This window comes from Hypoxylon fragiforme (assembly GCF_022984875.1).
Source record: "Hypoxylon fragiforme strain CBS 206.31 chromosome Unknown GGS25scaffold_6, whole genome shotgun sequence".
Classification (NCBI taxonomy): Eukaryota; Fungi; Ascomycota; class Sordariomycetes; order Xylariales; family Hypoxylaceae; genus Hypoxylon; species Hypoxylon fragiforme.
Genome location: NW_026054761.1, coordinates 2,904,536 through 2,931,770, shown reverse-complemented (window position 1 = coordinate 2,931,770; position 27,235 = coordinate 2,904,536). Strand labels below are relative to the sequence as shown.

At 47.8% G+C, this 27,235-nt stretch overlaps 10 protein-coding genes across 10 annotated transcripts; 4 read left to right on the top strand and 6 right to left on the bottom strand.

Moving 5' to 3' along the window:
• Window positions 1-76: 76 nt before the first annotated feature.
• GGS25DRAFT_496898 (HRDC-like protein) lies at window positions 77-1,421 on the top strand. The gene is made up of 2 exons (XM_049261563.1): window positions 77-485; window positions 577-1,421. Exons 1-2 carry the CDS (start codon window positions 301-303, stop codon window positions 761-763), a joined length of 372 nt encoding a protein of 123 aa, XP_049116037.1. The 5' UTR covers window positions 77-300; the 3' UTR covers window positions 764-1,421.
• An 81-nt stretch (window positions 1,422-1,502) lies between these two features.
• GGS25DRAFT_532707 (uncharacterized protein) lies at window positions 1,503-3,754 on the top strand. The gene has a single exon (XM_049265612.1). The coding sequence runs from the start codon at window positions 1,768-1,770 to the stop codon at window positions 3,562-3,564; it is 1,797 nt and encodes a 598-aa protein (XP_049116036.1). The 5' UTR covers window positions 1,503-1,767; the 3' UTR covers window positions 3,565-3,754.
• Window positions 3,755-5,584: 1,830 nt separating this feature from the next.
• On the bottom strand, window positions 5,585-7,971 carry GGS25DRAFT_532703 (uncharacterized protein; the record flags this gene model as incomplete). The annotated part of the gene is made up of 5 exons (XM_049265611.1): window positions 7,483-7,971; window positions 7,050-7,431; window positions 6,575-6,950; window positions 5,994-6,197; window positions 5,585-5,823 (listed from the first exon to the last, which is right to left on the bottom strand). Exons 1-5 carry the CDS (start codon window positions 7,584-7,586, stop codon window positions 5,585-5,587), a joined length of 1,305 nt encoding a protein of 434 aa, XP_049116035.1. The 5' UTR covers window positions 7,587-7,971.
• Window positions 7,488-9,262, bottom strand: GGS25DRAFT_532701 (uncharacterized protein; the record flags this gene model as incomplete). The annotated part of the gene is made up of 2 exons (XM_049265610.1): window positions 7,488-8,016; window positions 8,709-9,262. The coding sequence occupies 2 exons, from the start codon at window positions 9,260-9,262 to the stop codon at window positions 7,719-7,721; spliced, it is 852 nt and encodes a 283-aa protein (XP_049116034.1). The 3' UTR covers window positions 7,488-7,718.
• A 2,246-nt stretch (window positions 9,263-11,508) lies between these two features.
• GGS25DRAFT_496882 (ARM repeat-containing protein) lies at window positions 11,509-14,035 on the bottom strand. Its single transcript, XM_049261561.1, has 2 exons — window positions 13,675-14,035; window positions 11,509-13,621 (listed from the first exon to the last, which is right to left on the bottom strand). Exons 1-2 carry the CDS (start codon window positions 13,937-13,939, stop codon window positions 11,763-11,765), a joined length of 2,124 nt encoding a protein of 707 aa, XP_049116033.1. The 5' UTR covers window positions 13,940-14,035; the 3' UTR covers window positions 11,509-11,762.
• Window positions 14,036-14,172: 137 nt separating this feature from the next.
• GGS25DRAFT_344545 (RWD-domain-containing protein) lies at window positions 14,173-15,249 on the top strand. Its single transcript, XM_049257989.1, has 3 exons — window positions 14,173-14,204; window positions 14,262-14,394; window positions 14,479-15,249. Exons 2-3 carry the CDS (start codon window positions 14,328-14,330, stop codon window positions 15,105-15,107), a joined length of 696 nt encoding a protein of 231 aa, XP_049116032.1. The 5' UTR covers window positions 14,173-14,204; window positions 14,262-14,327; the 3' UTR covers window positions 15,108-15,249.
• On the bottom strand, window positions 15,250-16,691 carry GGS25DRAFT_344546 (TPR-like protein). The gene has a single exon (XM_049257990.1). The coding sequence runs from the start codon at window positions 16,532-16,534 to the stop codon at window positions 15,392-15,394; it is 1,143 nt and encodes a 380-aa protein (XP_049116031.1). The 5' UTR covers window positions 16,535-16,691; the 3' UTR covers window positions 15,250-15,391.
• A 162-nt stretch (window positions 16,692-16,853) lies between these two features.
• GGS25DRAFT_496877 (uncharacterized protein) lies at window positions 16,854-18,540 on the bottom strand. The gene is made up of 4 exons (XM_049261560.1): window positions 18,044-18,540; window positions 17,948-17,985; window positions 17,720-17,860; window positions 16,854-17,651 (listed from the first exon to the last, which is right to left on the bottom strand). Exons 1-4 carry the CDS (start codon window positions 18,249-18,251, stop codon window positions 17,295-17,297), a joined length of 744 nt encoding a protein of 247 aa, XP_049116030.1. The 5' UTR covers window positions 18,252-18,540; the 3' UTR covers window positions 16,854-17,294.
• Window positions 18,541-20,036: 1,496 nt separating this feature from the next.
• On the bottom strand, window positions 20,037-21,480 carry GGS25DRAFT_344159 (Formyltetrahydrofolate deformylase). The gene is made up of 3 exons (XM_049257988.1): window positions 21,420-21,480; window positions 21,242-21,263; window positions 20,037-21,172 (listed from the first exon to the last, which is right to left on the bottom strand). Exon 3 carries the CDS (start codon window positions 21,010-21,012, stop codon window positions 20,158-20,160), a length of 855 nt encoding a protein of 284 aa, XP_049116029.1. The 5' UTR covers window positions 21,013-21,172; window positions 21,242-21,263; window positions 21,420-21,480; the 3' UTR covers window positions 20,037-20,157.
• A 3,593-nt stretch (window positions 21,481-25,073) lies between these two features.
• On the top strand, window positions 25,074-27,007 carry GGS25DRAFT_496842 (uncharacterized protein). Its single transcript, XM_049261559.1, has 2 exons — window positions 25,074-25,095; window positions 25,169-27,007. The coding sequence occupies exons 1-2, from the start codon at window positions 25,087-25,089 to the stop codon at window positions 26,297-26,299; spliced, it is 1,140 nt and encodes a 379-aa protein (XP_049116028.1). The 5' UTR covers window positions 25,074-25,086; the 3' UTR covers window positions 26,300-27,007.
• Window positions 27,008-27,235: the final 228 nt, after the last annotated feature.

The window sequence follows — 27,235 nt, the reverse complement described above, 5'->3', positions numbered from 1 at the left end:
ATGTTGAAGCTTCCCCCGGGTCCACATTTTAATCCTACCCTTGCACGTAGTACCTAGTTAGTAGTACAGCCGCATTTTTCAACTAATAACAGCTGATATTCTCTTTCTTGACCTGTCGCATTTTCATCCATCTCATCGCGTTAAATTTGCGACCAACTCAAGAAATACCTTCAGATTGCAAATTCACGGAGCCCGACAACGGTTGCAATCACTAAATCAATCGAAAATAGAATCCTTCTTAATTCTCCATTCATTTTCAACTACCATCTCGATTGTATCAATCACCGACCGACTTCTAGGATGTCGCATCATCCTCCTACCTCGCGCGCCAAAGCGCAGCCCGCCGGCAACGAGGAGGCCACCAACGTACTTAACCTTGGTGAATTCCAAGAGGTCGACACTCTCACACTCTCTGAGGCCGCCCTGGTCATTAACGCCCTTGTCGCTAAGCGCCGCAATGATCGTAAAAATGTCAACGAAACAGAGTATGCTACAGTTCTTCTTTGTTAGCCGGATCTTTGCAATGAAGGCGACTGGTCCAATTCTAGACAGAGGCTAACCTGATGTCAACCCTAGAATGTTGACAAAGACGGTTGACTACCTCGACACATTTGCCCGATTTAAGAAGAAGGAAAACGTGGAGGCCGTCGAACGCCTATTGAGCTCTCACAAAGAGTTTCATAAATTCGAGCGAGCCCAGCTTGGTATGTTCAATCTATCACACACATTTCCCCCAGGAATTGTGGTGATAGAAGGAAGCTAACCCGGCTGTTCAAAAATTTACAGGTTCGCTATGCTGTGAGACAGCCGAGGAGGCCAAGTACCTCATCCCTTCACTTAATGACAAGATTAGCGACGAGGACCTCCAAGAGGTTTTAGACGAGATGTACAAACTCATGCCTCGATGATAACGATACATGGACATCTACCTACTCTATCCAAATCACATCTCGAAGTGTTTTCTGTGACTACCTAACGGTTAGGCATGTCTGTCGGAACTGCTGACAGTTTATTCGGTACTTCCTATACCTATACAAAGGTGTCGAAGACATGCACGTATCCAAAGCACAAGAGATTCGATAAAGGGCTCTAGAGTAGAGTGGCAACGATTTTGAGAGAGCGTTCTGAACAATTTGACTTTGGCCAGAGGAAACTGGTATTATTGCACTGGAAGGCGCAGGATAAACGGCTACAGAAAAGAAATTGGCAGGTTTCTTGATTTCTGTTTCCTTTTTCATGTTTTATACCCCATAAGATCGCAAGGTCAGGCTAAGAAGAAAATTTGGCATTTGGTTGATTTTCCTCGTTCAAGTCTTGTCTTTTAGTAAAAAAAACAAACAAAAGGGTTTCCCTCTAATGTTGGTGATGTTGAAGACTTTAATGTCAAGTTGTAGGTACTAGGTAGAGAGGTATCGCGAGTAGTAAGTACCTAATCTACCTACCTACATGTACCCAACTTACTAAAGAAAATAAAAGAATGGAAGCCTCGGTAACCACTCCGAGGTACTTGTACATGCTCTATAAACTCACTTACCTAGGCAAACCTAGACAAACTTACCTATAGAAGGAGCTGAATGCGTACATAGTTTAGGTAGGTACTTTATATCATTTCATCATTTCATCACTTCATCACTTCACCATTTGCAACACTCATTGTTCCAGCAATCTTCATGCTTTCAACGCTTTCAATGCTCTTATCAAACAGATACTATGGATATCATTTAGGAACTCACGAGCATCATAGATTTCGAAAGCCAACAAGCAAAGATGACGGAGGCTTCGTTCCCACGTCTTCCCCCCGAGATTCGGGACATGATTCTCAAATTGTTGGTTCTGCCAGCCAGGAGATTGAAATGGGGCAACCAACTCCTCCATTCCGCCTATGCCACCGTCTGTAAACAATGGCAGCTCTTCTTCGAGAGAATCAACTTCAAACACATACACTTGCTCACCCGCTACGACGTCTTTTGCTTCGGAGATAAAGTACATGGCCGTAGAAGATGGTATGTGGAGTGGATCTGGCTAGATGTCCAACTCCCCCGGTACGATTGCTCTAGATGTAAGACACGGGAGTCGGACGAGGAGATACGGCGACACAACAGGATGTTTACCAACATGTTCTGGGACCTTACTGATATTCTAGCCTACTGGGAAAGGACGGAACCCTTCATAAATAGAATGAAAGGCCTGACCCTGGAGCTCAGTGCCCACTCCGTGGATGATCAGTGTCATTACTACAAGGAGCTAGGTGCTCGGATGGATGACACGGCATGGGGTGGCGTCGGGGGCTGGTATGGCTTGCTGCGGAAATCCCGTGATAATGCACACATGTGGAGAGAACAGCCAGCTTCAGCTCCTCGAGTCCCCTTCCCTAACGATGAAACCAATCTGCGAGTCTTCGGACCTCCTAAGGGGCTGAAGTTCGACCTACTCGCCCCCGCCGTTCGGAAGATGGAAGAGAAGCTTCCCAGGGCCAAGATCGTCAAGGGGCTTGTTATCCGACGACAGTTCTACCGGGGGTTCTCCGTCTCGCACACGCTGCTGCCCATCATGAGAGTATTCACCAGGATCGAAAGCTTCGTATTCGAACCCTGGCGTAGCCTCGAAACTGAACATATCCAGCCCCACGGCCAACCCATCCTGGCGCAGGCTATTCGGGAGGCAGACTACGACATCCTCTTCAACGATCTGATCAAGTACGCCGGAAACCTGAAGCGGCTGACGATCTTCGAAAATCACGACAGCAGGCTACACCGCACCACCCACAAGCTACTCGAGCACCCCCCTTCTCCGCCTGGCGGCCACGGCTTCCTGCTCGCGTGCTCGAGCCTCTACCTCGAGGAGCTGTACGCCTCGCTCAACGTTGATGCATGCCAGTTCTTCAGCCCCTTCTGGCCCGGCGCCGTCTTGAAGAACGCGGCTATATTAGCGGCGGATCTGTGCAAGTGGCACTCCCTGAAGCGGCTATCGCTATCGTCGCAGTCCGCGATAACGACGCCCGGCGACGGCTTGCCATACGACGACCTGATCCGGGCGGCGGGCGCTGCTGCCATCAAGATGCCACTGCTGGAAATCATGGAGCTTTGGGGATGTGATGATCACACCGCTGGGGTTTTCCAGTACCGGCGAAGCGTTCGCCGGGCTGCTGCCACCACGGCCACGCCGCTAGATAGTGGTCCCCGGACCGAACAAGCGCGTATCCGCCTCCTAACGACGTGGGGAGCCTGGTTCAGCGACGACGCCATAGCGGCATGGAAGAAAGCAGCAAACTCGCACGGGAAAGAGCTCGAGGCCGTGGAGGCGAGAACGCTGAAACCCAAGTTCTTCCGGGAGCCCTCGGATATACTGGGCCTACTCGATCTCGGGGACTGCTTGATGACGCGGACGTCGGCGCAGCAGATCATGTGCGAGTCGCTCGGGGTTCTGCTGCCGCCGGCGAGGGGGGGTCTGGGTTGCTTCGGGAGCTCTTATGAGTGGGCTTTGGAGAGGGTGGGTGGTGGTGGTGGTGATGGTGATGGTGGTAGGGATGGGGGGGAGGAGGGGAATTATGTTTTGCTGAGTTGAGTTAAGGGGTGGGGGTGGGCAGTTTGTTGCTTGCTTAGGGGTAGTGGCTAGCCATTGGTTGTTGTTGGCGGCAGGGGAGGTGTAAAGGGAATAAGGCTCCGCGAGGAAGGGGCCTATCAACTATCATGACTTTGCTATGTTTTTAGAGCAGCGAGTACTGGGTATACATTAATACATGAAGTAACATGAAGTAACATGATGCAGTGTCTGTTGTTGAATGTCTTTAAAAAAATGTGGTCAGGTAGGTTTTTACTCAGATGCCTAAGTTAAACTCCCTGATGTCTTCGCTATTCCAAAGTGGCAGCTGGGTTGGGTATTGATAGATACCTAGGTATGAAGTTAGTTTATGATTTCTGCACTATGGGTAGGTACCTAAGGTATGGTGGGTATGTAATAAGTTACTGTAGGTATATCACTGGCCTCGCCCATCTTGGTGTTGATGGTGATGGTGATGGTGATGGTGATGTTATATAAAGAAAGGGGGTACGCTGGCTACCTAGGTACCTAGCTAGCCTAAGAACAGCGTAATTACTAACTATTTCCATGCATGCATGCATAGCCGCCTAGCCTTACCGTGATATGCCGTGATATAAGATACATATAGTGAATGATGTGACATCGACTTCACTGCGAGGCTAAAGTTGACGACCTGTGAAGGGAGAGAGCTACAGTATCCATGAGTAGGCAATTCACGTGGGGAGCGAGGTCATCCATTTGCTGTGTGAGTTTGTGAGTCATTTGCTAGTTTATTTTATAAACTAATGTCCTCCATCATGTAGCATGAAAGGGGGTGTAAAGAGGGTAGCTACTTAAGTCTTACAAATCTTCACAATCATAGATATAGGTAACACGTTAACTTTAGGGAACGTAAATGTTCGTTATGGTCATTGATACATATATAAGCGCCCATACAGTAGTTTTGATTCTTATTCTAATCTATGATGTATATGTAGCCTCCATAACCCCCGAGAGATGTTAGAGATCCCCGCACAACCACATCGATGCTCTGTGTCCTCTGGGTTTCCGCCTCGTGACAGGTAGGTCAACTGGCTTCTTATCATTTTCCGTGGTAACAATAGAGGTTAATGGCCGAGATGTCATTCTAGCTGAAACCTGACCCGATGCAGAAGGATGTCCAAGACGTGACCGTGGAGGTTGTTGTTGTTGGACGCAGCAGGTGCCGGACAGGACATGGAGTCCATGTAGCATCTACATAGACACCCTCCCATATCGGGGTGTTGTTGGCTGCTCCCATATACCTATTGACATGCATCTTTGGTATCATAGATAATGGCCAGGTCAGAGCTTTCTGCAACTTCGATTTATAACTTGGAATCGCACCTTTCCAGGCCATACTTTCAGGTTTACAACATCAGGTAAGTGGTAGTAGGTAGGTAGGTAAAGTAGTCGAGAGCACCAGCAAGCCAATGAAGTAGTTGTTGCCCCTAAAAAGATTCAAGTCGAAGGTAAGAGAAGGTCAGGCAGAGGTCTGAGCCTGTTGTAGTTTGATACCTGAATCAGCTTGCCGGTTACTTCTCTTGGCGTTCTTGTTCCAAGATCATCCGAATCCTCATGAAGGAGTTCTATAAGTGTGACAAGGCCGATGATGCAAAACAGGCCATAGACAAGAGTGACACCGACCCCATGCGTCGAGGCTGGTGCCCCCTTTTCTTCCACCGCCACCGTAGTAGCAAAATTGTCGGGACTCTGTCTTCTACCACCCGTAATGTCTTCAAGACCCTCGAGTGCTTCTGGTTTACACCAAACACATCAGCTGATGCAAGAGCAGAGTAAGAGTCTTTTCATGTAGACGCCAAATGGGGATTGACTAGACAAGTTCGTATCACAACCCGAGTGATGGCACGACACCAAAGACACGCGCGACATGTCGCGCGTGTCTTTGCGACTTTGCGACATTGACACCGCGCATGTCTTTGCAGCGACGACATCGCGCGTGTCTTTGGTGTCGTGCCATCACCCGGGTTGTGATGGGGGAGCCGAAGAGCTCGTATAAGTGTCCTCAATGGCAAGGATTCTCGACCGGAGGTAACGCATAGAGACCATCCTTAGCTTCACGGACGAGGTTACGATCATGCGTGCTCTTGGGGGTGAGGGCCGAAGAACCAGGGATGGCTTGAGAGCCAATCGCCAACTGGGGACTACCAACTTCATCTGTACCGATGCTTAACGATGGCTGGCGCAGTTTACCTTCGAATCGTGCTTGTGAAGCTCGCATGGCTCGGTATCCATCATGCGCATCTTGAGTCACATCAACTCATTGAATGTTAGGATACACTCGCTCACCAACATCTCGATAATATCCGAGGTGCCTTGCATAGATCCACGCGTGATGCCCTACCAGGTAGTGAGGTGGTGCTTCTGCTTGCACTCATGTGACTGATCTGTCTCAGCCATCGTAGTAATCTCACGATACGTCGTAAGCCTCGAATCCATAAGCGTATACACATACGCTTCCATGCGGTGGCCCTGCATGACTTGGGCCACGCTGCGGAAGTCGACGTCCGGTTCGTGTTGGCCGTCGACTTCCGCAGCGTGGCCCTTGCAGACCATCAGCATTGCGGTCAGTAATTGGCATTCGCGCTGAACAGTCCACTGCGCCTTGGTGGCCGTGGCTATAGTGCGTAAAGCAGACAGGCCAGTGTGGTTCGTCAAAGGAAACGCATTTCGTTAAGCGTTTTGCTCATCTTCCATCTCGGGTTGATGATCATATCCCTTTGACTGCGCCCTCATCCTCATGTGGCCCCTGGATCCTATCTAGCGAGTAGGCATTGCTGTTGCTTGACAGGCCACGTAGTTGGCGTCAGGAGGAGTTCACTGACCCAGGGCGCGCAGCACCCCGCGTTAATTGGCTGTCTCGCTTGACAGTGGTCAAACAGTGTTCTAATTGTTTGTCATTAGAGCTACCATTTCGTAGTTAGATAGAGACCCGGCTAGGTAGTGTGATAGGGAGTTGGAGACTAAAGTCTAGATGTAGGTGATTCCACAAGACTCCCCATAGACGATGTCCTTTGCATTGTCCTCTCTGCCATTGTATCAAAATGATGTTTCCCATCGTGCACCGCCTCGAACAGCGCCTGGACTCGGCTTTCAGGGATACAAAGCCTTCTGCGGCCGTCCCGTCCCTCTGTCCAGAGGAGGCCGTTGTCGTCGAGTACGTATCTGAAATTGCGAGCCGAACGTTGTGTCTGCTTTCGAGCCCTCAGTTCGCCGATGATTTTGGCGAGACGAGAATCCTTGGTGTACTCGGCGACGATGGCTTCCCTTTCGGTGTCGTCCATGTGTGCGTACGTCTCTGCTGTGTACCCAAAATCGGGCGGCAGGGGCGAGGAATGCTCGGCACAGTTGCCGTCCTTGGTAGCTCTGCTCTGCTCTCATAAAATTCGTTTTCACCCTGCCGGCGACCCTGGTCGTCGAAGAGGGGTTCACGAATTCCTAGGAGGGCATGTGACAGGTGGCCCTGTCACTGTTTGGAGTATGGCACCACCAGCCCCCGAAGTCCAGTTGCGAAAGTGGCGGTCGCCGCAACAATGTGGCAGCATCGTCATGATGGGAAAGCCGCCATGCTTTTCCGGCTCCTCCCACGGGAAGAACCCGCGATGTGGTGCTTGGCGAGGCACGACTGTATGTTTGGCCTCTCGTTCCTCACCAAGCACCACATCGCGAGGTGCAGCGATACCCGTCGGGACGATCTTCTTAACAGTACCAGCCTTGCCATTAGAATTGCCGGTGCCAACGGCTATTTGAACTGCCGACAGGTCGCGTTGAGGTCGCGTTGTGTATCGAAGGAGGCTTCCTGTGATTGTCGTAACTGCCACCTCGTCGGGGGTGGCGAGCACACCACCACTTCTGCCAAGAGATCAACTTGGCTGTCCTAGTAACTCATCAGAGTAGCAAGACCTTGATGTTAGGTCTTCGCCTAGGGCAGCCAGCAGATAACCCACGTAAATTGAGGTGGGTTGTCGCTTTCCTGCTGGAGGGTACGACGATGCTCGGCCACCCATTGGTGCTCGGAGGCTGCCGTTGGCAGTTGAGTGGGCAACGAAGAAGGAGTGTGATGTAATGGTTATTGCCCTCGAGGAGGGAGGTTTATGGAGTTTGAGGATATCGAGTCCATGGCATATCCTTAACACCACTCATCGTCCCCAAGCATCTTTCTTGGCTACAGGCTCCTTCTTCGCCAATGACTCCTTCTTGATTACCGTAGTAGGGGTAGCAGTAGACCAGGGGGCTCCAGGATTTCGTGATACTTCACGCACGTGGAAACCATCGGCGGGGAGATGAACCTGCGAACCAGGCAAAACGACGCAAGTGCGTCGTTTTGCCTGTCGTTCACTCACCGATCTCTGGTCTTGTGAGACATACCTAGCTTTCGATAATAGGTGCTCGGGGGCGATGAAGGGTTTCCACCTTTTCCAGAAAACAGGTGATGGCCTTCGAGATATTGTGAACAGGACCGTTAGTAATAGACCTGGCTTGGTGCCTTTAGTTTGTTAAGGCCAAGCCAGGTCAACCTCCCGCGTCGATTTCGCGTTTTTTTTCTCGGGTCGTGGGCAGACAGGCTTGTTGGTAAGTGCCACAAGACGCATCTTTCTGTGTTCGTCCCTGATATTGCTTTGTATATGTCTCTTCAAACCGTCTGATGTAAGTGTCAAAGTTCCACCCACTGGATGGCTAAGACAAAGAGGGGTACATGTATATGTAGCCTCCATAGTCTTCGGCGAGATGTTGGAATTGTCTGCGTCTTCTAGGCTCCGCTTCGTGGCTGGTGCAAACGCAAGATTAAGAAGACGAGGCCATGTACGCTAGCGTTGCAAAAAGCTAGGAGTACTATGTCAATGATACAAATGAGCGGAGTGGTACGAAACAGCGCCAGAAAGTTGTCGGCTGGCTTCATGGTGTGTATCATTGATGACTTTTCGCATAAGTCTTTGGGATGATTTTCTCCACCACCGGGGCGAGTCATTTTCGACCTCTATCCCGCCGCCGCCGGGGCATGAGGCCGAGATAGTAGTTAGTTGGCACACTATGTAGAGGGAGCAGAGCGTGTGGTGTGTGGCGTCGGTATATGCCATGGCGACCAGGGATAACCTTGTGGATGCCGCTCGTGGTAGCTCGCCATATACCTCTCATCCGGCGTCTTCTCTACATATAGAGGCACCGACACTGTGGTGGCAGATGAATGAGCATGTGCGATATAGTGTCGGCGGATGAGGAGGCATACGATGGTCAGCAGGAATATGCTCCCGATAGTCCCTCCTACGCATATGCCCACTAGTGCTGCTGTTGAGAGGGAGGAAGCATCATTCCAACGTTGGCTATCTGTAGTGGTAGTGCTCGGTTCTTGTAGGGGTGAAGTCAATGTCATCGTACTAGCTATAGTGTTGCTAGACGGAGACAAAAGACCGGCGATTGGGGGGCTAGTACTTTCAGAAAAAACCAGGGTAATAGTGCCTGGCGTAGTTGTAGACACTGGCAGCCAAGAAACACTTTCTTGGGGGTTGTCTGTTGCACTTGGGCCGATGTGTTGGTATTGGGGCTGGTCTTCATCGGGACAGGTTGGTTGGTCGCAAGCTGGACTGGAACAGCATCCGACAAACCCATTGTTGCAATGGTAAAAGACGAAGCCTGATTCACAGATTCCCGACCTGGGCAAATAACCAGCATTGAGAGATGTCATCTTGCGAGGCTATCATTACCCTAAAGATGATTTGTTAGCATATGGGCCTGGTTACACAAGACTATATTGATGTCTAACCTGTTCGTAGAGAGGCGATATATCAGTCAGTATAAGAAGATGTTGTTGTTGTTGTTGTTGTTGATAATTGACATAACTATACTAAAGATAATCTGTTAGTGTTGCTTCTCGATGGATGTTAATATCGGATTGATGTCTTACCTGTATCTGATGAGAGAGTAGAATGTGTTCTATCTCTTTCCTTTCTTTTTGGGAGTAGAGGGGGATGGTCTTCAGAAGATTAATGATAGAATCAATGGCCTTGTTGAAGGGATATCAGTTGTCTTCATTCAAGAATTCTATCAGTACTTCTTCAAGTTGATGAATATTAGATGTGAAGATGCGGTGGAAGTCTTACCTGTGTGTCTATACAATATGACATAACATCCGGCCGTGATAGACTTGATGAAAGTAACAGATATTACTTCACTGATGCTGATTGTTAGTGGTGCTTCCTGTTAGATGGCATTAGATTGATGGCTTACCAAGAGAGTAGGGCGTTGATAGTTGATGGAGGTCCTTGACACAACTTCACTAACGATAACTTGTCAGTACTAATTCTGGCTAATGAATGCGAAAATGGACATGATGTCTTACCAGAACATAGCCAAAGCTATGTTGTTGTTTTGGGGTCATCGTGTGGTCACAAAGATCACTGATGTCCCATGGTAGGTAGCCTACGTCAAAGGACGAATTGATTAAACAATCACAAGTATTCAAGGAAGCGATTTGTACTTACCAGATGCTTTCATACCTTTTGGTATGGCTTGGGGTGGTGGTTAATATATATTATTAGAGAACGATGCTGGCGATGTTGGTTTTGGTTGTGGAAGAAGCAAGTGGGAAGAAAGCTATGGTGGCATGGGAAAAAATGATTCATATAGTTGACAGTGGGTCTATTGAATCCGTAATTGTTTCATCCTGATGTGTCAGGAACACAGAGATAGATAAATAAATAATAATATTGAGGTACTTAGGTAGAATCACTGTGGTGGTTGAGTGCAAAACTCAATTCAGGGGCTTAGGGGGGTTTAGCGTGGTGGTGAGAATATTAACACCTGGGCAGCCAGGACCCCAACCTCGATACATAGTACCTCATAATGAGCACATAAAGCAGATAAATCTCGGTAGAAATTCGGATTTGTTAAATAAATCACCATTGTTGTGATCAGGTCAACGTTGTTCAAGTACCCCCGTACAAGGTAGCCCCTCAGGCCAAAGGTTAGGCACGATACACCAAACTGCCCCCTCAACCAAGCCTGGCTTGGGAACCTAATAAAAATACAGTAAACACTGTAGAAATCCATTTTCGCCTAGCCTGTTGGCATCTGTTTTAGCTATCTAGGACAAGTGGAATCAAGTCTAACATGCACAGGCAGCAAAGGCCCGAATACAGGCACCAGAGACGGGATGGGTAAACATAACGATCTATAAGTATGTACGTAGGCTTCCAGTAGCACGATACACCTTTGATTGTAGCCCCTCTTTTCTAGGTTACGAAGTCACGGATCAAAACGTGCTCGTCGTCTCCTCCATAATTTTGCCTGTGGCTTTGGGGGCAGTTGTGAACGAGAAACACCAAATAAATTAGAAAGGGCATCATGATTAACACATTCGCTCTCCCTTTAATATCATTAGATGACCTACGCAGTACTACTTCGTCATACAAATATAAAACTAAATAAATGCTCTATCGACCCGGGGCTCTACACGAGTCTTCCACGGTACAACACATCTATATTCACCTTACTACTAGATACCTACACAGATAATACTCTCTTTCTACCCTCTCAACCTCATAAATAAAACCAAATACAACTTTTCTCTGTAGAAAAACTAGTTTAGGTAAAGCTGGGAATCATTATATCTATAATTGGGACATTACCTACCCACGTACGCCAAGGCGACGACAACATATATCCCACGACGTCCAAATGGAGAATAATTATTTATACAGGATATATGTAGGTTAGTTGACAAAGGCCAACCCAACATCAAACATACATATGTATCCTTCATATGTAACTAGGAGGTACATGTATGCAGGTTTTACCATGTACGCCCCCGCCTCGGCTTCCCAAACGTACTCTGGGCACTGCGTGTACCCGAGTAACCACGTACCTAGCTTGTATCTCGTCAAGAACGGCATTCAACCATATAAACCACCATATACATAAAATCATTACATAGGTATGTACCTGGGCATGCATCAGTGCTCCTAACATTATATCTATACGTCATGGACAAACATGGGCCGTGAAACGAATGATCTGGACTATAGCCCGTTACTACTAGTATGTAGTACACTTAACGTATCATAAAGTCACCATGGCCTCCTATTCCGAATTATTGACCGAAGTGAGTACCAAGATTGTAGTATTTACACAACCATGAATCCTCGAAACCCATAACTATCTAAGTTACCTAAGGTACATATAACAAACTAACCATTCAGCTTCTCAAGCAATAGCTTCGAGCCCATATTCCCTACAGGCCTTTCCTTGGGCCCTCCCTTCTTGCCCTTCTTCTTGGGAACCTTCTTCTCATCCCCATTCGTCTCCGCCGCCTCTTTCGCCGCCTTCTGCTCAGGGGTCTCCTCCGTTGCTGCCTTCTCTAGCAACTTCTTGCTCGCCTTTAGTGTTTTTCGTAGCTCCTTATCGTGTGAAAAGTCATCCGCTTCTAGAAGACTCAGGACAACAAATGAGCTCGGGCCTGTTGCCCAAGCTACGACGTGGTCTTTAATGAAAGGGTAAAGGATATCTGCAAAGTTGAGAGGAGGATCAACTGGTATTATGCGACGTGTAGCCTTGTCAAAATGGCCACCAGCTATTAGAGTCTTGAACATACGGCCGCCGTGAGGGGCCTTGGAAATGTGCTCTTGTTTGGGCTCTTGAGGGACGAGCTCATCAGCAGCGGGCTCTTCTTCTTCTCCATTTGGGTCTCCCGTTGCGGTAGAAGCTATAGCTTGTAAAGCCTCAGACTTATCACCAATACAAGAGAGGAGAGCCTCTGTGACTAGTTGAGATCCATAGGAGGTAGATATTAAATCTACGGGCGAGGAGGCGATGGCAGCTAGCAGGGATGGTGACATGGCTGTGACGAGCTCTTTGCGCCGAATTTCAGGGTCTTTCTTACTAGTAGTCTTTCGAATCTCCCAGAGCTGCTCTAGGAGCTTGAGATCATCGGCATGGCCTGCATCAAAGATGACCTTAGATGGGCCCTCGAGTGGGTATCGGATGGTTAAGCGCGCATTCAGATCATTGGCACAGGCGGCGAGGTTGGAGACTTCCGTTCCTTCTGATTTGCCCAGTAACTCTGTAATGATGGACTTGGAGGTCAATACCGTGTCATCGATTAGATCGTAGGCAGCCAAAATAATTAAGTGTCCGTTTGGATCACTCGACATGAGCTGGAAGGTGTCCTTGTACGCCTTCAAAAGGTGCTTTCTGTCCTTGGCCGTTCCGTATGCAAGTAATAAGCACACGAGTCGAGCACCAGACTTTGTGAAGGCCATATTCTTCAACAGGTCGCCGTTCTCGTCCTCCTTGATCATCTCCATGTACTCTTTGGCTTCTTCCGAACCTGGCTTCACATTGAAATAGTATTGATACATGGCATCGTGTAGCATCGTAAAACCAGTCATTTTCTTCTGGATAAGTTGATTGGTCATATCCAAAAGGTATCGCATAGTTGTCTCCCTTTTGCTTGGATTCTCTGCAAGGATTTGAGAAAGTTCGGCTGTCGGGGTAGCCTTGTCCCCCTCTGCATGCCGGAAGATGTGGAACTCAGGACCGTACCATTCTCTTAATAGAATGGCCTTCTGTTCCTTGGTGGCAATACCACGGTAGATATCGTCAAGAATCCAAGAGGCCTCGGGATGATTGATGAGTTTTCGAACCTTTCCAAAGAACTCTGGAACTATGGTATCTCGCACTTCCTCGTCGCCCTTGACGAGAAGTTTGCCGATCAAAAATTTGGCATACTTGCTCTCGGCCAACACAGTGTAGGAGCCTTTAAGCTCCTTCGCGATCATCTTGCGGCGCTCGGGTGTAGCATATTTGATGGCGGTTTGCACAACACGGACAGAGTCGTGCTTGAGGGCGAATTCCTTCATGCGGCCGGTGGTGATGCTGAAAAGCTCCTCGACAAGCTTCTGTCGCTCATCTTTCGGAACCTTGGACTTTAACCGTAATCTTTCCCACAGCTTCTTCGTTCGATGTAATTCATCGGCAAGGGGCTTCTGGGCTCTGCGGTCTGAGGCAAGTTGCTTCTGTTTTAAGTGGGATTCGCGAGAATTTTGACCTAGGTATACTGAATTAGCCGTCATTCAACATACATTTGTCGGTTCCACACACCTTTTTCGAACACCTTTCCAGATTCATTGTCATTTAGTCTCGACCGATGGACTAGATCACTACCCAACTCCGACTTTCCTTCGTGCAATGGCGCACCTCCATTATCCAAATCGGAGAATTCGCTAACATCGCTCTCGTCGCTCACATCCTCAGGCTCCTCTTTGCGTGGGGGTTTCTTGTCGAACTTGGGCTTCTTGCTCGATTTTTCTTTGCTGGCATTAGCAAGCTTTCTTTTACTTGCGTGTAATTCACTTTTGGGGGCCATGGTGAGAGTTGGGGGTGTGAGTGAAACTTGCGACAAGATCGGTACAATTCAAGTTCAAGTTCGATTTTCTCACGATAAGCTCTTTGATTTTTCTCTGTACTAGTAGTATCGAGTCTATCGACAAGCATTGAACTAGAAAAGTTTTAATGGGCCCCTTTTTACTGCCGGGCGGTGAAGCTTTACTTTTTCTTAGACTCCCCACGGCCCCACCTGGGTGGTACCTACACTATTTACAGCACTGAGAGAATGGCGCCGATGCACCGGGGTAAATAACCCCTCCACCTACTTACAGTACCTACCTAGTACTGATTACCGTATCAAGGACAACAATCAATATTTTATAGTATAATAGCAAATCAAATCAAGGTCGCAGGCCTTTTGCGCCAACATGGGAAAAGAAGAACAGATCGAAGAACGTGAAGTTCTTGACTCCATATTCCCGGATGAGATCACAGGTAGTTACATAAATCCACTTTCCTTTTTATTCCATCTCATCTCTCGATACCCCGCCACGGAATAGAGACTGACCCTCTCCCAAGACATTTCCGACAACGAATACCGCATATCCATCCAGCTCGACCTCCTCGACAACGAGAACGAAGGCGACGAGCCCACCGAGCCCCCCACCATCATCCTGCACGTGCGCTATCCCGACGACTACCCGGACGAAGCGCCCATCCTCGACCTGTCCCCCCCACAAAATGCCGTCCCGCACCCCTACTTCTCCGTCGCCGGCGACAAGGCGCAGCTGCTGAAGGACCTCGAGGCCACCGTCGAGGAGAACCTGGGGATGGCGATGGTGTTCACGCTGGTCACGACGCTCAAGGAGGCCGCCGAGCAGCTGGTGCTCGACCGGCGCGAGGTCGTCGCCAAAGTGCGCGAGGAAGCGTTGCTTGCCGCGGAGCGGGAGGAGAACAAGAAGTTCCACGGCACGCCCGTGACGCCGGAGACGTTCTGGAAGTGGCGCGAGGGTTTCCTGAAGGAGATGGAGGAGAAGCGGCTAAACGAGGAGGAAGAGAAGCTCGCGGAGTTGAAGAAGGCCAAGGTTAAGGAGCCGGTGCGACTAACGGGCAGGCAGCTCTGGGAACGGGGATTGGTTGGCAAGGTTGATGAGGATGAAGAGGATATTCCTACCGAGCAGATTGAGAAGCTCAAGGTTGAGGCATAAGGATGGGTGGATGGATGGAAATAGGACACTCGTATATTTGCGGATTCAAAAGTCCAGCATTGCTCGGAGTTTGGGCGTATTAGGAAAGAAAAGTTTGTGTGTGAATAGGTAAATCAAGAGAGGACCGCCTCATTTATGGACATGATCATGATGAAAGCATCCGCCCCCTTTTTTTAAAATCTCCAACGCCACCCTTTCCCTGTGCCGGAACAAGCAGGATCCCTAGAAGAGATCATGTGGTATCTTCCATCTATAATTAAACCCTTTCATTATCACGTAGAGAACTAGCCCTTCATTTCCTCATCACTATCATCGGCATCCTCCCAGTCCTCGTCCTCTCCATCCTCCTCGCCAGCTGGCGCCTCTCCCAACTCTTGAGCGATGAGACCAAGAAGTTCTTGCGCATGCTCTCCTAGCGGTTCGTCTTCGTAGTCTTGTAGTTTGTATAGGTGCTGGCACTGATTGAGCCACACACGGCTGGATATCCACGACGCCTTCCAATCCTCCTCCTTGGAATCGCCCGCCTTTTGCTTCTCGCCCATGACGTACAGACCCCAACCGCCCAAATACCAAACCTCAACACTCTCGTCATCCTCACCAACCAGTCGCTCGAGCACTTCGATAGCTTTCTGCTCCATCTCCACCTCCATGAGCAATCTTGCGAGAGCGACTCGACTTGGGAAATCGGGTACAGCAGGGTCTTCCGGAGGTAGCTCTATCCATAGCTCGAGACTTCTGGTCAACGCTGCCTTGGCGTCGTCAAACCTCGACTGCGAAATGCGACAATTCGCCAACGTCTGCCAGGTCTCAGCAAATTCTGGCGCCACCATCGTCGCCTCCGTGATCAGGGCTTCGCATCGCTGTTCTGCATCCTCCTCCCAAGAGAGGTCCGTCATGTATACCTCCGCGATAGAGCATAGCGTCATGGCGAGTTTCCTCTTGAACTCGCCAATCTGCAACTCTTGCTCGGTGGTTTTCCGTCTGACTTCCTCGAGGTTCTGAATCTGCTCCTTCAGCGCCGCCGCGCCCTGCTCGAACCACGAGACACTGTCGGCACCGCCCTCCTCGCTCAGCTGCGCCAGACACAGGAACTTCTCCGGCCCACCACCGATTTTCTCATCTTTGGATCCATCCTCGTCTAGCGCGACAGCGCGCATGAAGTATGATCGTGCCGCCTCGAACTCGCCGAGGTCTAGGTGGATCTGGCCGAGGAAATTAACGGATGCTAACTCGTCATCCGAGCCGGCGTCTGAATATTCCAGCGCCTTGCAGGCTAAGTCAAGGGCTTCTTGGATATTGCCCTCCTCGAGTTGATGCTCGGCCGTCTTGACAAGGGCTTGGGGAGCGACGGGTTTTGATGAGCCACCGACCGCTCGAGATAACCCTGGCCTCCTTCTTGGTTTCTTATCTGGTCGTCTTGGTGCCATTATTGAATGAAGGAGTGATGATGAGTAGTGGTAAGTGGGTTTAATAAAATCTAGTACAGACAGACGGTTGAGAATTGACGAGCTAGAGGAATGATTAGGTATCTGATGTACTGTAGATTGGTGTACTCACTATATTAATGTTCGATAAGATCAAAATTCAAACAATTTTTGTCTTATCTGGATATTTTCAACCCCCCCATCCCCTTTTAACGAATAAGGCTTACTACATGCATCCACTATATCCATTCACTAAGTAGTTATGTATATGCATTGACATCATCTTACATACCAAATTGGAAGAAAATAACTATGTGAACATTGAACTAGGTTATGCAGTTCCTCAATCGCCATATTGCCACCGAGTTACCGTAAGTCATTGTTCAGGCATCGACGAAGTCTAAGGCAAGGCATATAATTTTAAACTAAGTGAATTGGTATCTGATTCTTCATAACAGATATGCAATACATCATTCATTCCCATTATAATTCATTACTCGTTCCATGGGACCTAACATAAAAGGCCCCCAGGACTCCCCGGCTCTCATAGTAAACCATGTGCCTTCTGTTCTTGACCATCTATCAGCCCGCCAGATACAAAAGCGAATGACTAGATGTGAATAAACACCCCTGAACGAGGGGCAAACGATTGTTCGGATATCATGATGCCCCCTCCAATTACCGCCCTAACGCCACAAAATTCATCTATGCATATCTTGTTGATTAATTGGTTCCTGTTGTTCCGCTCATCTTCTATCGGGTATTACTGCATCTCTTGTTCTTTAATGGACTGGCGGGAGCTCGGTCGTTCGATATGGCCTAATTCCGATCCCTGGCCGCTTTGCGCTCGTTTTCGTCCGGGGATGAATCGAGACATCCCAGTACCCTGAGAGTGCACACCGGACTCTTGAGAGTCGGAGAACTTGGCGAAGAAACCCCTCTTCTTGGGTTGTTGTTTCTGGTCATCATTCAAACCAACATCTTCGAACCCTTCTTCCGCGGTTGGCGGATCCCAAGGTCGATTTCTGATAGATGATCGGGGTATTCGATGTAATTGGGCGGAGTCGAGGCTCTGACGAGAGGCCTCATTGACCATGACGGGCGATCTAGCCGATATGTCCTTCGTATTCGATTAGCTTGGCTACGCTATCAGATACCTAGGGAATAGGCTAGGTAGATGCGACTTACAAAAGAGCGGCGATAAGAGTCAAAGGACTCGCGAGAGATGGAGAAGTGTTCAATGTCGCCAAAGCTACTGCGGGTGTCCATAGATGTTCGAGACGCAGCAGATTGTCTGGGCCAAAGGCTCTTGTCTTCCATCGGTGATGGCTAAAATGAGACATATGGTAAGTATAGCGCGCTTTACCTATTATACATAGGTACTGTATATGTTCTCTAAAAGGGGTCATATCATACCGGCAGATAGACTCCGCTATCGTTTACCACTAGAAAGTATAATGACAAGTCAATTCATCTGTCGCAAAACCGTTGAGATATATAATTCAAACTAACCACTCATCTTGTAGTCTCCATTGTCCCGGCTTCTGGTGCTTCGTATACTTAGAGAGGAGGAGGCTTTTGAGCCAATTGTGTCGACCTTTTCGAAGCCGGACTGGGCAGAATTGGGACTCAGCGCTCCGGGCCGGACGTTTTCGTCCTTGACTTCGGTAACGGTGAGAACGCCGGAGCGCCTCGCGAAAAGGTTACGAATTGGCATCATTTTGGGGCTATAGTATTAAGTTGAGTATTGCGCAAAATAAAGAAGCAATAACAATTATATGTTCCAGGTTGACAATTAAGAATTGTGTTTAGAGTGTTTTTTAAGGAATTGAGGAATCAAAGAGAGGAGTATAAAAGTCTAAGTGTAAGTGTAAGTCCAAGTCCAAGTCGGAGTCGAACGACAAGTGATCGCAATGGAATATGGAATAGGAAATATGGAATTGAAATGAGTCGGTATAGTAAGTCCAATCGGATCAGATGTTTCCTTATTTCCTAACCTCAAAATGTCTAAAGGCAAGTAAGTTTCTTGATGATAAAGGTTAGACCTTTCTTGGGACTATTCGGTAGAATCGGTACCTTTATTTGAAATGGGTACTGGGTACCACCTATAGTAAGGACTCTGTAAGATTCGGTCAGTCCTTGTATGTATTATTGTAAGAATTAATAAGGATGGCAAGTACATGTACCTTGAAACAAGAGAGATTTACCGCCAGAGATACGGAAAGAGGAAAGGGCTGGCGGTGGATTATAGCGGTATGTTGTGCGACTTTATGCGACTTTAATTTTTTTTCTTCTCGCATTACTCGCGATCGTACCTTACCTTTACCTACCCTGTCTACTTGTTTAAACATCTGCTCTGCTTATTCCTTCCTTCCTATTCTCTACTATGTATCTTAGGTTGGCCTTGGTTTTGAAAACTAGGAAGCTTAGAACTGACGATCGTATAGGATCTTCAAGACTTCAACCCGTTTCAAGGTTTACGTGTACAAGATGTACAGCGTTTAAATGTTTCTTTGGATGGGATTGTGGGGTTATCCCTGTTCCTTACATAGTTACTATGTATGTAGTATGTACCCATAGGCTATGCACATTCAATCTCACAACGCCTACATACATATGTACAATACATACATCATGATGTATGTAACTCAACTTCAATGTTGGTACCTGCATTACACTGATCCAAACATTATCCCATAAATCCCTTCTTGCAGCAGCATTAACTTTATTGTTGAGTTGCTTATTGGTCAACTCTACTACTACCTGATCTACTACAAAGTAAACATCTACACACATCCACAATTGTTCGTATCTCGCTATACAATATGTTGTGTCTGAAGACCCGAGATACCCGGACAGCCGGAACCCTAGCAACATCTACCTACATGTAGTAGCTTTGGGTAGCTGGACTGCTGGGTTCAATGTTGCTGCCAACTTGCTGGGTAGGCTAGAGTACTAGAGTAGGGTACCTACATACACAGCCTGTCACTGATCGTCTGTGGTTGTTGACGTACATACATTATCACCTCTAGGGCTATGTTTAGTAATGCCGTAACTAGTGAGATTCCCTTTGTTCATATCGGAAAGATCTGCGAATGGCGATGCTCATTGCTCACAGCCAACGTGCCTAGTTTTTAAACAAAACCAGCCCGAACTATGGACAGCTTTTGACATAATCAAACCCAACAATATTCGCCACTAGCAAACAACCACGCCGTAATGAACTTCAGCTGCCTAACAAGCCCTGTAACCTGTAAGCTCGAGCCAGGTCCTGCGTGCGGCAGTGCGTGCGGAAAGAGTGCCGTCAGTCGGCTTTTCTATTCCCGGGCCGCATGCTACGTATGTTGCCATGTGCTGTTACGGGATTCATGCATCCCTACCTAGACATGCAAACCACATGTATTCTTGGGATTCGAATGGCCTAATATTAACTAGCAGCTAACCTCATAATCCCTCGTTCTTTGGTTCTTTGTTTGAGGGACCCAGAAGCTACTATACTTTTCAGGGCTGTTTTTCAGCTTTCGACACGGACGGACTTTGCGCAAATGAAACATACTCCGGTTCGGCCAGAGAAAACCCTTGTAGTCATGCTTTAATAGGGGTCGCATTGCCAATTAAATATAATATTAATTGAAGACAACGGTCTTGTGTCCGTTCAAGAATACTCGCTTCTCACTCCACCATTTCACCGCGGCGGCCAAAACCTGGCTCTCCACATTGCTTCCCTCCTCCACCAGCTCCTTTGCGCTCATGTTGTGGTCCACGCGCGCAACCCTCTGCTCGATGATTGGGCCCTCGTCCAGGTCCGCCGTCACAAAGTGCGCCGTGGCACCGATGATTTTGACACCGCGATCAAACGCTTGGTGATATGGCTTCGCCCCCTTGAAGGACGGCAAGAAGCTGTGGTGGATGTTGATGATCTTGCCGCTCATCGCCTCGCAAAGCCCCGGGGTCAGGACTTGCATGTAGCGAGCCAGCACCACAAGATCGATGTTGTGCTCTTTAATCAGCTCCAGAATCTGACGTTCCTGCTCCAGCTTCGTGTCTTTGGTGACAGGGAGATGGTGGAAGTCAATCTCGTAGCTCTCGGCGAGAGGCTTGAAATCCGGATGGTTGGACACGATCAGGGGGATTTCAATGCCGAGCTGGTTTGTTTTCGTCCTGAATAACAGGTCGTTTAGGCAATGCCCAATCTTAGACACCATGATCAAGACCCTAGGTTTCTTGTTCGCCGGCCTGAAGTCATACTGTTCCAACTTCAACTCTGCCGCTAGCGCAGCCATTGGCTCCTCCAAGCTACTCGTCGACTCAACATGGCCGAAATGAACTCTCATGAAAAAGTTATGAGACGTCCGGTCTGAGAATTGTTGTAAATCTAGAATGTTGAGGCCTTGGTTTGCCAGAAGCCCAGTAACGGCATGAACAATACCGGGCTTGTCCGGGCAAGAAAGCGTGAGGATATGGTTACCGTTCGTTGCCATCTTTTTTTTTTTCTTCTTCTTGATGCTCGTTATCAAAACCGAAATCACTTCGAACTTTTGGAATATCTTAATTTTTTTTTCTTGCTATGACTAATTTCTTCGCTCCCACAAGACCCGGCTATATAATAAGATCGCTCTAGTTTCGGCTTGAGATCGGCATCTGGATTGGTGCATAAGCGCTCTTGCATCTAAGTAGTATTCACATGTAATAATGTGGTGTAATATTCACTCAAGCATATATCATGTAAGTCCTGTCATACAAGTCAGCGGCCATTATCATGTGAATTGTCAGAATTTATAGTCATATGAGGCTCAAAGACGATTTTGAGTAAAGATCAGTGAGTGTATCGGTGTGGTTTTGTTTATTCTTATACTCTTACGTACACATTGCATCGTAGGAAGCATACCTATGGCAGTATCCTGCGGCGTAAGTGCTAGGTGCTATTGCTACTATGCCCGAATGGAACTGCATCTTGACATCTATCTAGGTTAGGCACCTAGGGCAACCGCAGGGACCAAAAGTGAACAACAACAACAACGTCGAGGCCTAGGGATATAATAAATGTTGATCATAGATACACAATGATCAATACAATTGCGAATCGAGTCGATCGAGTCTTATATAGCCAATTTAGATCGACAGCGAACTGGGTAGGTACCTATGCTTGACTTCATTCATATATGCGCCAAACCTGAGATTTACGTCCTTCCATGGCTTGCAGCTCGGGGTTTTCGATAAATATTGAGACATCTCAGCCTCATTTGTACAACTTGAACGGTTGGACTTACCCAGAGTCCCAGACGACCGGAAACTTTCCCCCCCCCATTGTTTCAATGATTACGCTCGAAACTCGGGGAAAGGGGGAGAAGGGGAAGAGGGGGGTGAAGCACATACCTGTTTTTGCTTCAACTCAACTTTTGCTGAGGTCAGGTAATATCCAGCTTACGTTTTGTCGGCATCTGAGTATCTACATCTCCTACCGCTCGTGCGTGAGAACGGGAGTTGGCTTTGAACGGGGAGCGAATACGCTTATGTATGTACCTCTCGCTAAATATTGACCCTTTTTTCCCATTCAGTATCTTTATTAAATATGGTTGGATGGCAAGCTGAGTGAGAGTTGAGTAACACCAAGAACGGAGATGCGAGCCGTCGTCCACATGTGCAAGCATTTTACCGGATAGGGGAACTCATACCGATTGATTCTTATTGGTCAAAAAATAATAATATTCTCTCCCTTTCCCTTTTCCCTCTTTTTATCTCTTGACGGTCTGTTCCTATTCCGCTGTCTCAATCTTTTTTCATGCTATGATTATTTTTAAACTATTGACGTTAGACGCTAGGTAGGTAGGTAGGTAATAAGTTTCTTACTTCTGGGTAGGAAGGTCTGAAGGATCGGCGTCCCAGCGCTGAGGTGACGAGGCCCACGAGGGGCTTCCCGTCTTGGGAGGGGCGTCTATTCCCGCAATGAGAATAGACATGGATGTGACAAAATAGCCTTCGTTACTAATCCGTTCGCTCAGGTTGTTCGATTTGGATATCTCATTCAGATACGTAGGTATTTGAGATACTTATCCTAAGATCGACTTTGCGCGCGGTTCCAAGTCAGAGCTTATTAGTGCCAGCTAGAATTCATCTAAGACATTCCTGAGGTCTTGCCACAGGCTGCCAGCACGACAATCTCCAATTATTCGCCAAGTTGCCGCTAATGCCCACGATATCGTGTTCTTTCACACCACCGAAGCGCCATGCAAGGGAGAGCTGATTTGGGGCTGGTTAATGGAAAACTCACAATACAGAGAGTGCGATGGTGTCATTGTTGAAGGTGAATCCATACATAGTTGTCAGGAATTTGCGCGCAAGGGGGTACGTATGCTTTATTTATCTTTGATTCATCGTAACCTTGCCCTGAGCCCCGAGCCCTGGGCCATGCTACATTTCAATGTTGGTCACCGGGTAAAGTCTATACTTTATTTATCAAGCTTCTCTCGTGGGCCGGGAACGCATTGCGGTAGGGTGCTTACCGGCGACCTGCAGCTATCGTGGCTTGCTGGCACCGTGGCATGGCCATAACTGACACCGTGCTTCCATACACCTACCTACCTAATCTTTCAGACTTCAACCGGTTGGCTCACTATGTCACACGGGAAGTCGTAAAAGAACTTGAGCCTATGCCGAAATCAGAATACCATATGCAGACTGAATGCAGGCTAGCCCGGGTCGCTGTTATTTTTTTCTTCCCCATTGTACATATTTTATCTCAGGTCATCCCACCCTGAGCCATGGCGTGCTGTATTGGCTGTATGGAGTATCCACGAGATCCACGAGCCACCCAACAGCACGTTATTGTTTGCTAGGAGATACATTCTCTCGTACTTGACTTCGTATAGAAAGGCCTAGCTTTGTCTTATGGCAGCCATCTACGCAACTACTAGCGGATACGTCAGTATTGATGAAATATCGATATAAATCGGAGTTGTATGTACTGCTTGTACAGATTGTATCCGTAATCCAATGTCTTACGTGTGGAGAAGGTAAGTAAAGTTTATCTGCGGACGTGAATACGTGTGTATGTAGAAGAGTCCATCCGCTAGACCGTCGCAAGAGAAGAGACTACAGGATCCCTTTTACCGTCCGTGGACGACCATCTTTGCGGTGTTTTTTTTTTCTGGTTTGCGGCGTAGTCTGAATCCATCGTCCCTGGCCCCTTGTTTGGGAACGCGCGTTGCTCTGTTCCGGCTATATTCTTATATCGCTGGCTAGAATATAGACTGGACCAGGCCTCTATAATTAATATATCACCTCTTTCGGTCCTTCGCCTAACCTCACGCATAATTCGGGAAGTCCATCAGCAACCCAACGGTAAGCCGGCTTCGAGAACAAAGAAAAAAAAATAGTCGACAGGCCCCATCTGTAAGATATATCGGCCGGTCCTCGTCTCAAGGTTACCTTCAACGGCCGACTTTTGTGCACCAAGTTACTCTTCTTGGCCCAGCACTGGAAAAGTTGCGGCGGTGATCGACATCAGGTGAAGGATTCATTGGCATTCAGCTCTCCAGCCTTGTGTGGTGTTTCCTCCTCAGCTGTAGTAATCCAGTAATCCAGCAATCCAGTGGAATCTCTTATTCGCCCTTCCGAAATATCGACGGTACACAACGTCGAAAAGCAGCCCCTCGTATTTGGTCCGTCGGCGCAGCCAAGGAAAGCTAGTTGGTTCAACGGTTACCCTTCAGACCAATATTTGAAGGATCTGAGAATCAGCCACTCCGTTTATTCCGCGTGGAGAAGTTTGAGCTTTACCTTACATTAGGTGGATGATAGTACGAAGATAGTACGAACATTGAAGTACTATCAGTACTATTGCGAGATTACACCGGAAGAAGCAAAAAAAGCAAAAAAAAGGAAATAAAGGGAAAAAAGGGCTTGGAAAACTCACCAAAGTTGTGCTTGCCCTTTCTACCACCTAACCCACCTACCCTTTTAGTTCTCGTTCGATCATAAAATCCCCCTCGTTTGTCACAAGATCTGCGTCCCTGACTTCAATCGCAACTGCCAGTTGACCTTTCAACCTCCTAGTAATACATATATACATACATGTATGTACATCTGTGGTTCCCACTCTTTCTAACCTGAACTTGACCTTGACCTTGACCTTTGAAGGTTCTAACCTAGCAACATTGAAGGTTCTATTTTTAAAAGGCGCTGGGTACAAGAGAGGTACGAGGAGGTATAGCTGCATGTGTACATCATTGATCGATATTACACACAAAGTACATATACCCTTCTACCTCGAATTACCCGTGACCTCATCGATTCAACGCCTCAACTGCTCTCGGCCTAATAAACACTCCTTTCCACGCCTCTTCTCACGCCTCAATACATTCAATCATTCTTCTTTCGTTTTTTTTTCTTGGGTATATGAACATTCGTTTTCTTGCTGCCATTCCCTAGCCCCTCATTGGATCACCCCTCAGATCATTTGTTTTTGCTTTGGATAATTTTGACTTGGACATCGTCTTATCCTAAGCATCTTCAATATGATCAACTTTTTTGTCAATTGGCAATTATGGCAGCAGATGACCTTTGTAAGTTTTCCCATATTTCTTCCTGTCGTCGCTTTCTCTCGGCCCTAAATCCTTTCCAGTCGCTAATATCTAGGGAAAAAAAAAGGTCCTGGCCGCAGCAATAGTGGTGGTATTCATGGCAGGATTAGTCAAACTGTGGTGGTTGAGTAGATTCCTCAAAAAGCATACAGTACTTGACTTAGAAAAGAGGACGAGACAACTGGAGATGCAGAAGAGTGGCCTTCCCGTAGGCAAGCGAGTGGACATTCCCTTCGGTGTGCGCGCAATCCAAAGTGGTATACAAGTCGACGGTATTTGGATCTCGCGACCCAGCTCTCCGGTCGAGATCGGTCGAATTAGTCCGTCGTTTGCCTCATCCTCTACCCTCGAACCCGAAAGTAGATCGAAAGGAAAAGGGAAAGAAAGGGAGGTGCCCGTACAACTTAAAACGACGGTCATTGATGTTGAACAAACACCCGAACAAAGCCCACAGCCGAGTCCCGCAATCAGTTTGACAGATCGGTATATTCCAACCGGCGCAGAGCCATCTCACGTCAGAGCCCACCCGTACAAGACACGGCAGACCTATAGACCCAGGGGGCCGTCAGGCCGTCAGATGGAGACTACCCTCAACGACACAATGGATGCTGACACATCGAGCCACTCTGAACATGATATATCTGGGGATCAGCAAGTCGAAACATATATCCCCACCAATTCGTTCTCATTTTCCAGCGTTGAGTCGTCGGTATCTTCGCAACAAAGGACGATGGTAGAGCGCAGCTCAACATCGTCAGATGAAGGTGCTCGTCGTTCGAATATGCGTTACGTGTCCAATCTCCGACGTACCACCCTTCCCACGCCTCGAACATTAAACCCCCTGGAAGACCAAGATCCCTCGGCACCCCACGTGGACTATTTTAGCATGTATTCCGAGCAGATGAGGAATCCGTTCGAAACACCCTCTTCCAGCGAGATGCCTTCAGTTTCTCGACCCCCGCTCGCTGCGAATAGGCCAATACCCCATCGGTCCTACTCTGGCGATTCCTTTGCGAATACAACATCTAGGAAAGTCAACGCAGGATTTGAAATATTGCCTGCTGGTACCTTCAGCCGACCCAGCAGCCAAATCGACATGGAAGAGACTCATTCAAGAAGGAATAGTAACAAGATCCAGAAAAAGAATCGTGATCGATCGTCAAAGGGACAATCCATGACGAGGTGACAAAGCGTGATAGGTATGGGGTGTAACACATAAAGGAGGTCACGATAACACTGTACGACCGTTACTCAACGTTGTGTTGTTACTTGCCTCGGCTGTGTATCAACCACACTGTTGAGCGATGTAGATAACATCTTGTTCCAAACATTGGGTAACCGCATCAAGGTGAAAGGGGGGACCATATGCATTCATCGGCGTTCATACACAAAGGAAGGAATACCGGAAGGGGTAAGGGGAATCTTGGAGAAGAATTAATGGCGGAAAATCTTGTGCATACGGGACTGGACATTGAGAAAGAGTAGACTTAACTGCTTGCGCTAAAAACATCGTGATACTCATTTATAGCTAATAAAAGCGTTTGATTGTTGAGGGAGCGCAAATCTATGTTTACCTACCTCACCTATCTACCGACCTGGTAGTAGACTATGATAGTTTGACAAGGGAAAAAGGGGAAAAGGGGGAAAAGGAAAAAAGGGAGGACAGATTTCGCTAAGTGAAGACAAGATTAGGTTTTCCCCTTCACCCACTTTTCCATACCTCCGCATTCCGATGATTCCGTTGATCGTCACTGTTGACTGACTGGGCTATCGAGGTATGTATTTGTGAATTTCGGTTGGTTTACAACAACAAACAAGGAGGTAGGGTATCTCATGAAATATGTGAAGAGACGACAGGACGACGTCTGATTTAAACTACCTACATTTATTACACGTGCCTTATTTTTCACACACCCCCTAACCTAGTTTTCTCTTGTTAGTTAGTGAGATTTTCGCGTCAGCTCGTGTCATGTTATAGCGCAGCGCTAAGTGAAGCTGAATTCCAGCAACCCTGCACTATAATAGAGGGTCTATTAAGTAAAAATTCCAGCTGAGATGATCGGCCACTCGTCATTGGTAGATTGGGTCGTGTGAGGATTATAGGTATTTAGGCAGATGATCT

Coding starts and splice junctions, on each gene's coding strand:
- GGS25DRAFT_496898 (XM_049261563.1), top strand. CDS start 301: ATGTCGCATCATCCTCCTACCTCGCGCGCCAAAGCGCAGCCCGCCGGC. Junction 486..576: donor AAAAATGTCAACGAAACAGA/GTATGCTACAGT, acceptor TGTCAACCCTAG/AATGTTGACAAAGACGGTTG.
- GGS25DRAFT_532707 (XM_049265612.1), top strand. CDS start 1,768: ATGACGGAGGCTTCGTTCCCACGTCTTCCCCCCGAGATTCGGGACATG.
- GGS25DRAFT_496882 (XM_049261561.1), bottom strand. CDS start 13,939: ATGGCCCCCAAAAGTGAATTACACGCAAGTAAAAGAAAGCTTGCTAAT. Junction 13,622..13,674: donor TGGAAAGGTGTTCGAAAAAG/GTGTGTGGAACC, acceptor CAGTATACCTAG/GTCAAAATTCTCGCGAATCC.
- GGS25DRAFT_344545 (XM_049257989.1), top strand. CDS start 14,328: ATGGGAAAAGAAGAACAGATCGAAGAACGTGAAGTTCTTGACTCCATA. Junction 14,395..14,478: donor ATTCCCGGATGAGATCACAG/GTAGTTACATAA, acceptor CCCTCTCCCAAG/ACATTTCCGACAACGAATAC.
- GGS25DRAFT_344546 (XM_049257990.1), bottom strand. CDS start 16,534: ATGGCACCAAGACGACCAGATAAGAAACCAAGAAGGAGGCCAGGGTTA.
- GGS25DRAFT_496877 (XM_049261560.1), bottom strand. CDS start 18,251: ATGATGCCAATTCGTAACCTTTTCGCGAGGCGCTCCGGCGTTCTCACC. Junction 17,861..17,947: donor ATAGCGGAGTCTATCTGCCG/GTATGATATGAC, acceptor GTCTCATTTTAG/CCATCACCGATGGAAGACAA. Junction 17,652..17,719: donor ACTCTTATCGCCGCTCTTTT/GTAAGTCGCATC, acceptor TCGAATACGAAG/GACATATCGGCTAGATCGCC.
- GGS25DRAFT_344159 (XM_049257988.1), bottom strand. CDS start 21,012: ATGGCAACGAACGGTAACCATATCCTCACGCTTTCTTGCCCGGACAAG.